This window comes from Protobothrops mucrosquamatus, unplaced genomic scaffold, assembly GCF_001527695.2.
Source record: "Protobothrops mucrosquamatus isolate PMUCROS unplaced genomic scaffold, P.Mucros_1.0 scaffold963, whole genome shotgun sequence".
In the NCBI taxonomy this organism is placed as follows: Eukaryota; Metazoa; Chordata; class Lepidosauria; order Squamata; family Viperidae; genus Protobothrops; species Protobothrops mucrosquamatus.
In genome coordinates, this window is record NW_015387207.1 from 235,880 (window position 1) to 244,686 (window position 8,807).

The 8,807-nt window shown below is 42.8% G+C and overlaps 1 protein-coding gene across 1 annotated transcript; it reads right to left on the reverse strand.

The window, feature by feature from the left end:
- Nucleotides 1–1,924: 1,924 nt before the first annotated feature.
- LOC107290757 (fatty acid-binding protein, liver) lies at nt 1,925–7,498 on the reverse strand. The gene is made up of 4 exons (XM_015819668.1): nt 7,404–7,498; nt 4,472–4,644; nt 3,064–3,153; nt 1,925–1,975 (listed from the first exon to the last, which is right to left on the reverse strand). The coding sequence occupies exons 1-4, from the start codon at nt 7,468–7,470 to the stop codon at nt 1,925–1,927; spliced, it is 381 nt and encodes a 126-aa protein (XP_015675154.1). The 5' UTR covers nt 7,471–7,498.
- Nucleotides 7,499–8,807: the final 1,309 nt, after the last annotated feature.

Below are 8,807 nucleotides of genomic sequence, written 5' to 3' on the forward strand. Positions count from 1 at the left end.
CTGACATCAAGTTTCTTCATTAGAAAATTCCTAGTAACACATTACATGATCAAAGAGGTAAAGAACAAATACAGGTAGATCAAAAGGAGAAAAGAGCTTAACAAAGACAGGAAGAGATAGGAAGGAACTTAAGCATATTATCTGTTTAGGTAAGTGAGGCATTAAGTCAAAAGGGGATGACCTTCTGGCTGCTTCATTGTGACAAAGGGTATCAAGAGGTTATAGAATTATGAGGTTTGTGGGGGGGAAACCATGGCAGTTTGCTGCACATGAATTTTTCCCCACACACTGGCTTAAAAACATTTCCACAGTGGGCATGGCTAATGACAGATATCCAATAGCATTGCAGATAGTTCTGCCTTCGTTTCCATGATAGACCTTCCAGCCATTAAATATTGACCCAGCCCTTATATCTTAGTTTTAGGTTTTGATTTCCCAAGTAGCATTTTAATTTCTATTTCTCAGCAGAGGAAAAGGATCAAGGACTTCTCTGTAAATTCATGGCAACCCATGAGGAAGTGAAAGCATCCTGACTATTTGCTAATGGATGGTAATTTTCATCTGGAAGTCTTTAAGAAGAGACTGGACAGCCATTTGTCCGAAATGGTATAGGGTTACCTGCCTGAGCAGGGGATTGGACTTGATGACCTCCAAGGTTCCTTCCAACTTTATTATTATTATTATTATTATTATTATTATTATTATTATTATTATTATTATTATTATTATTATCATCATCATCATCATCATCATCATCATCATCATCATCATCATCATCATCATCATCTTTTATTCATTAAACATGAACCTCAGTCAACTGAACATTCAAATTGGCTGGTACTGATGGTTGACACGGGTTGCGACCAGCATCCTAGGTGTCAACCAGGTATCTCCTTAAAATATAAGATGTTCCGAGTAGCGCAGTTTTTTGTAACATTGCTGGAGTTATTGCAGGAAGCTGCAGTTTCTTGATGTATTTTGTAAAGTTTTTGGACATAGTTTTTGACACCTTGCTAGTGCCAGGCGACTGGTCGTACTCGGATATTGCCATATCCTAAAAGTGGTACAATGGGTGGAAAGGTTGAAAAGCCCTGTCCTAAATGAATAGAAGAATGGACCTGAACCTCATCACTCAGGTGGTAGAGAAAGGAGAAGAATGCTGGGTGTGTGTGTGTTTCCAACAGGCCCCACCTGGAAACGAAGTCACCAGGACATGTTTATTCTACAGAAGGCTGAATGGAGATATCTTTGTTCCAGAAGGACCCTGAAGATCTGGCCAAGAAGGTGAAGCTGCAATGATGCCATCAAAGCTCTATCTTCTTACCTTTTTTAACAATAACCTTGCAGGTGTACTTGGCTAGTTTTGTGTGAAATCATTTCTGGACCTTCTGCAGTGCAAAAGGAAAGGAGAAGATGGACACCCATGTGCGCCGCGATGTAACATGCGATGCTGCGATGCGGGTACTTAATAGTGGCGTTTGTATGACGATCTCACAGCACGTGGATTGTCCTTTCGGTGCCATTGTGGTTTGCTACAGATGTGGCTACCTCTCAACTGCACTCCCAGTTCTGAGATTGGGGTGGCCATATCAATTATTTAAATATGTAAACAAATAAATAAATTATTTAGTAAGATGATAAACGCATCAATAAATACACCTTTGCTACTTTTTCTTCCATATTGTATCAAAACGAATAAGATAAAATAAAAATAATAAATACACTTGCCCCAGCCTTTTACTACTTTTTCTTCAGTACTGCATCAAAATGAATAAATGGGCAAGCTTGGTCATCCTAAAATCTGTTGTTTTTGAATAAAAACACGATTTTTATTGTCTGATACGGACAGTGGATTTTTTTTTTTATTTCTCATGTACAAAAGCACCTACAAAAAGATAATAAAGTCCCCTCCTTTTTTTTTTTTTTAAATCTTCTTACTCCTTCGTGTGAACATGGCGGAGCCGCAGGAGATAGTCTGTGGGAGAGAAATGAAAACAGGGGTCTTTGAAATTAAAACGACTTTTAATTAGCCAATGGAAAGCTTCTGTAGGCAGGACAAAATATATTTCATCACAAGTATAGCTCTTTCAAATTGGAGGACTGGGAGGAAAATGAATATACCAGTGGTGGTGAACCTATGGCACGCGTGCCAGAGGCGGCACTCGGAGCCCTCTCTGTGGGCACACGTGCCGTTGCCCCAGCCTTGCCTCCCCCCACGACCCCCTCCTCACCAGCAGCCCCCCTGGAGGAGAGTCGCCCCCGAGCGTGACCCACACGGAGCAGGGCAGCCAAGGACATGGCAGCCAGGCAGCGTAGACAAGACTCTGTCCTCACGCCCCATCGCGCACAGTTGATGCTGCGGGGCGCGGGTAGAAGGCGTGGCTGCCATTGGCACTGCTGGGCTGCCTGGGCGATCTGCGGTGGGCCCTGCGGGCAGGTGGGGTGGGGAACGGGGTGGGGCGGAGCAGGGGTGGGGCAGGGGGTGGAGCGGGAGTGGGGCCAGTTTTTGGGCACTCGGTCTCTAAAAGGTTCGCCATCACTGGAATATACCTTTGAATCAATGGCATTTGAAAAGGGTCGCGATGGGTCTGACACGACTTTGCAACTAACAACAACAACAAAAAATCTGTAACATCTAAGCCAGAGTTTTCCAACCATGGCAAACTTTAAGACCTGTGTACTTCAACTCCCGTAATTCTGGCAGTTGACGTACACAGGTCTTAAAGTTGCCATGGTTGAGAAACGGTGATCTAAGTTTAAGCTTTAGTACAATTTGTGCTTCCAGTGAACAGTCTGGATTGGCTTCATTCTTCCTGCAGGCGCAAGAGAGTGTTACCATTGTTCTCCAGCACATTTCAGCCTAGTGTGTGGTAAAATCTCAGCTTGTATATCATGCAGACTGAGAGAACTGGGTTAACTGAAGAAACTGTGGTTCAATATTCTCTATGGCTGTGTCAGTGAACCACAGGCATTTGAATCAACTTCTTACCTTACCTTCCCGGGGGAAATTAATTTTTTTGTTCTTCCTGTCTATTAAACTATAAACTATGAACATTGACTTACCTCCACCATTTCATTGCCTACAATTTGTTGCTCGTGGATGAATTTGTCTGACTTGGCTATCAATTTTCCATCAGTGAGATTTACTGTGCACTGTAAAACAATGAAACCATTACCGAACATGGATCAAACAGCAAGAAGCAGAAAGAGAGTTTAAAAAAAGAGGGCAGCAAAACAACTAGGTCCAAGCCACCAAAATCTGTAAAGATAATGTTATTTAAAAAAAAAAATAGTGGGAAAAAAAGAGAATTGTGCTGCAGTTACAATCTTGTTAATAAAATGCAGAGATATTTTGCCATAGATTTTAGCAGAAAAGATTTCCTGCAGTTGTCCCCAAAGTGCTTTTTCCAAATGTCTTTTGAAATGTCTTTTTCCATAATGTCTTTTGAAAACATTTTGCTTCACATCCAAGAAGTTTTTTTCAGTTCTAACTTGGAAAAGAAGCAAAATATTTTCAAAGGAAAAAAGCAAGGAAGTCCAGGTGTCTTTTGGAAAAAGCACCTTTGACCATGACCTGGATGACTGAGAATCTCCATAGGCATATAATAATAATAATAATAATAATAATAATAATAATAATAATAATAATAATAATAATAATAATAATAATAATAATAATAATAATAATAATAATAATAANGGAAGGGACCTTGGAGGTCATCTAGTCCAACCCCCTGCTCAGGCAGGAAACCCTATACCATTTCGGACAAATGGCTGTCCAGTCTCTTCTTAAAAACTTCCAGTGTTGGAGCATTCACCGCTTCTGGAGGCAGGTTGTTCCACTGGTTAATTGTTCTAACTGTCAGAAAGTTTCTCCTTAGTTCTAGGTTGCTTCTCTCTTTGATTAGTTTCCATCCGTTGCTTCTTGTCCTGCCTTCAGGCGCTTTGGAGAATAGCTTGACTCCCTCTTCTTTGTGGCAGCCCCTGAGATATTGGAAGACTGCTATCATGTCCCCCCTCGTCCTTCTCTTCGTTAAACTAGACATACCCAATTCCAGCAACTGTTCCTTATATGCTTTAGCCTCCAGTCCCCTGATCATCTTTGTTGCTCTTCTCTGCACTCTTTCTAGAGTCTCAACATCTTTTTTACATCGTGGTGACCAAAACTGGATGCAGTATTCCACGTGTGGCCTTACCAAGGCATTGTAAAATGGTATTAATACTTCACGTGATTTCCTACAGTCTGTCCAGGAAATCATAAAAAAACCCAAGATGGCCAGTTTCAGGTTTGGAGTCTTCATAACTAGCCTTAAGATTTTCAAGGCAAGGAGACATTTGTTCATTCATTCATTCATTCATTCATTCATTCATTCATTCATTCAACTTTCATATTTTTTTAACTGACCATCTCTCTCAGAGAGGGACTCTGGCCAGCATACAACAAAATGTCAAAAAGTTGAGTCTGGCTCACCTTGACTTTTTTCCCATCCATGGTAGTCATTTCTGCTTCTTTTCCCAGTGTGAACGTGTTTGTAACAGACTTGTTGAGGGTTTTCGAGGTGATCACAAAAGTATTCCCAGTCTGATGGATTTCAGTAATGGGCTTGATGTCTTTGGCAGTTTTAATGATATCATCTGACAGGGCTGAGGAAGATGGGAAAGAAGATGTAATTTCTGAAGCCAAAGGCACTGAAATTAATGGTCATAGACGCAGAGGATTTTAAAAAAGCTGTGTTGGATAAGACAAAAGGCTGAGAGATATGGGAAAGACATGGAGGACAACAGGGCCAAATGACACATTTCAAGGTGAGTTCATGCCAAATAACTAGGCAGATAAAGATTTTTCATTCAGTGAAGGGAAAATCATCGGTAAATACATAATTTCAAGAGCTTTTTCAGTATTTGGGGTTTCTCCCTACACCAGGGGTAGGCAACCGTGGTGTCAATGCTCTGACTTTCCCTGGCCCATCATCTCTCCGGCACTCTGCTGTCTCCCTGGCTTCCCACATTGAATTCCATTAAATATTTGCAAGAGAAGCCAACTCTCCTCTCATCATTTTTAAGTCAGTGTGTTATTGTCACCCTGAAGAGGAAGTCCTGTCTCAAGGAAGCCCTTTGTCATCTTTGTCAGTCAGAATATTCAATATTAGCAGCGTTGACTCCCTTGAGAAATGGTTGGAGAATTTCTCCCTCTGCCCTATACAGCCTAGCCAGGGCAAATAGAGGCCATACGTTGAAGCTTGGTTATTCTGTTAGAGCAGGGCTTTTCAACCAGTGGTACGGTGGTACAGAGCTCGGTGCTGATCCTGGGGCTTCTGCTGAGTCCAGAAGAAGCACCAATCAGCTGGAATGTTGCAGCATCTCCAGGGTCTTGTGATTTACATTCAGATGCTTGGCAACTGATTCATATTTATGACGGTCACAGTGCCCCAGGGTCATGTGAAGTGACCAAAACCTGCTGCAACCACCCAGCAGACGGGGGGAATAAAAACCAAACACCCCACCCCCCACCCCCGCTGCCAATCCTCAACAGAAATGCTCACAACAATGAAAACCTCAAACAGGAGGAAGAGCGCCGCCAGGTGGGCAGGCAGGTGTGTTGCTCGGCTGTGGCTTGGGGGGGCACTTTTTTCAGTGCCATTGTAACTTTGAACAGTCACTAAGCGAACTGTTGTAAGTCGAGGACTACCTGTACTTTATCACTATTTTCTTCTCTTTTTTTTTGGTCATCGAGTTTTTGACACCTTGCTAGGCGACTGGTGGTACTCGGATATTGCCATATCCTAAAAGTGGTACAATGGGTGAAAAGGTTGAAAAGCCCTGTGTTAGAGTGTATGAGAAGTTTAAAAATGAAAAAGGTAGAATAGTGTATGTGTGTACAGCCCTTTCACTCGTTTTGGGCAACATTTTGAAAATAGTTAGCTGTTGGCATCTTTCTAGGGCTGAAAGAGGAAGACTGGCCCAAAGTCACTTAGTTGGCATCTATGACTCAACTTAACTAGAACTTCAGTTTCCTGTTCCACATCCCGCCTCTTTACTGCTAAACGAAACTGGCTCTCAGAGGGATGTTTACTGTACAAAATCCAAATACTCAGAGGTATTCTCAAGATGGATTTAAAAACACCTCCTATGATCAGAAAGGAACATAAGGGTTTTATTTGTGCAAAGCACCTAAAATGTGGGCAAGGCTTTGATTGCACTTTCTTGATGCCATTTTACATGTCTGGACATTCTGTGAACACCCCTGTAAATAACTGAAATTGTAGCCATGACTTCTTAGACTTTTCATCCCAGATTTAACAAAATTGCACCCTCATTCACATCCTTCAGCCCAGTGTTTCCCAATTTTGACCATTTTTAGACGTGGTCTTCAACTCCCAGAATTTCCCAGCCAGCCAGGTCCACACATCTTAAAATTGCCAAGGCTGAGAAACACTATCTAGCTACAGGTAAGGACCAGTCCTCCCTCCTTGAGTTTGAGTAACTGTACTGTAGGACTATCCTAAACCAGGGCTTTTCAACCAGTGGGATGGGTACCACCTGTGGTACATTGGCACCTGGCAGGTGGTATGCGACCATCCTAGAAAAGTAGTAGTGGGGGAGGGGAATGAGCTGAACCGGTGGCAGCACCGCACAAGCCTGAGCGAGAGATGGCTGGAGCTGCAGGGCTGTCGGCTCAGCGGAAGTGCAAGGATCAGCGCAGGGCTCCAGCTGGAGCTCGGTGCTGATCCTGGTGCTTCTGCTGAGTCCAGAAGAAGCACCAATCAGCTGGAATGTTGCAGCATCTCCAGGGTCTTGTGATTTACATTCAGATGCTTGGCAACTGATTCATATTTATGACGGTCACAGTGTCCCAGGGTCATGTGAAGTGACCAAAACCTGCTGCAACCACCCAGCAGATGGGGGGGAATAAAAACCAAACACCCCCCACCCCACCCCCGCTGCCAATCCTCAACAGAAATGCTCACAACAATGAAAACCTCGGACAGGAGGAAGAGTGCCACCGGGCGGGCAGGCAGGTGTCTTGCTCGGCTGTGGCTTGGGGGGCACTTTTTTCAGTGCCATTGTAACTTCAAACAGTCACTAAGTGAACTGTTGTAAGTCGAGGACTACCTGTACTTTATCACTTTTTTTTTTTTTTTTTTTTGGTCATCGAGTTTTTGACCCCTTGCTAGGCAACCGGTGGTTCTCGGATGTTGCCACATCCTAAAAGTGGTACAATGGGTGAAAAGGTTGAAAAGCTCTGCCCTAAACAACTGTTTTGCTCCTCATTGTAGGTTGCTTAGCTTTCCAGTTTTCCTCTTACCCAGAGGACAAAATGAAATCAGGTCTCCACTAAAAACCTCAAATTCTGCTTCAGAGATCCTGTTCGTTTGGGGGAAAAAAAAATGCCTGTAGCTTACCAATTGCTTTCAGGAAGTCTTCATACTTTTCTTGGGTGTAGACTTGCCAGGTACCATCAAATGCCATGTTGGCAATGTTGCTGGATGCTTTTGATTGGGAAAGGCCAATGGGGCATAGCTTGGTACTGGTTGCCTTTATACAGGAGGGAAATCCTTTGCCCTGCCCAAATCTGAGCTGTGCACTCTTGAGCCATCAATCATTAATCTTCCATTTGTACTTTGTGAGAGTAACCTCTCGTTCATCACGCCAGAAAAAGCTTTGGCAGACTCCACAGGAGAATATTATTTGCTGAATTCCATGGTCGAGTTCAAGTTATCATCTGTAAGGAAAAAAACCCCTCTTACTTCTACTTCTAAATTTTATATTTGAAAACCACATCAGTCTATTTCTATTTCGGATTGAGGCTTACCCATATTTCCATCCCTGAAAACGCAGCTCTTTGGCTTGTTTATCTTGTGAATTAATTAATTAATTAATGGTTGGTCACATTGGCTAAATCCCATAGAATCACATTTATCAAGAGTTGAACTAATTCAGAGTATAAAGCAGGGCTAGGCAACCTTGGCTCTTTTATGACTCGTGGACTTCAACTCCCAGAATTCCTGAGCCAGCTAAGCTGGCGCTGTTTTTCAAAAAAACATGTTTTTACCTGTCACAGGTGTGACATCTATATAATAGTAGGTATATAAAAACACGCGCGTATCCGAATGCAACGTTGTGTCAAAATTTCAAAGCAATCGGTGAAGAACTTTCGGAGATTTAAGATTTTGAACAAACGAACATTTACATTTTTATTTATATAGATTTGTGCAAGGTAGAAGAAGAGAAATGCACAAAAGACCTGGCAGCTGATGCTTAAGCATTCTGGCTGAGAGACAAATCATAGTGATGACTCATCAGCTAGACACAAATGTTGGGTAACTTCAGCAGGGTGAATATGTGGCAACCTTATTTGACAGGGCATGACTCAATTTGTATCTGGTCATAGCTGAGCCACTTCAGCCAACTTTCTAGATATCCATGATACTAGTGTAAAATCAGCCAGCATTCTTCTGACTTTCCATTTCTTTTCTGTGAGAATATTTAGAAAACAACGAGCAATTAACACCTCTTATTCTGTATAGAAATAAAGAGTTTTGTCTTTCTTCAATCCCGTGCGGACATTGGGTTCTTAACACCGGGTACCCTTATCTAGCCAACAATTCCCTTAGCCAGGGCTTTTTTTCTCGGAGAAAAGGTGGCGGAACTCAAACCTGGCCACGCCCTCATCAAACCCTAGGACCGCCCCTTTAGAGAACAGGAATGCAAGTAAAATTTGGGAGGGGCTATTTCCGGTGTGGGAGGGGCTATTTCCGGTGCGGCCGGCCCGGAAAAAGGTGCCGGAACGCGGTTCCGCCGCGTTC

Coding starts and splice junctions, on each gene's coding strand:
- LOC107290757 (XM_015819668.1), bottom strand. CDS start 7,470: ATGGCATTTGATGGTACCTGGCAAGTCTACACCCAAGAAAAGTATGAA. Junction 4,645..7,403: donor AGACTTCCTGAAAGCAATTG/GTAAGCTACAGG, acceptor CATCTTCCTCAG/CCCTGTCAGATGATATCATT. Junction 1,976..3,063: donor TAGGCAATGAAATGGTGGAG/GTAAGTCAATGT, acceptor TCTCTCCCACAG/ACTATCTCCTGCGGCTCCGC.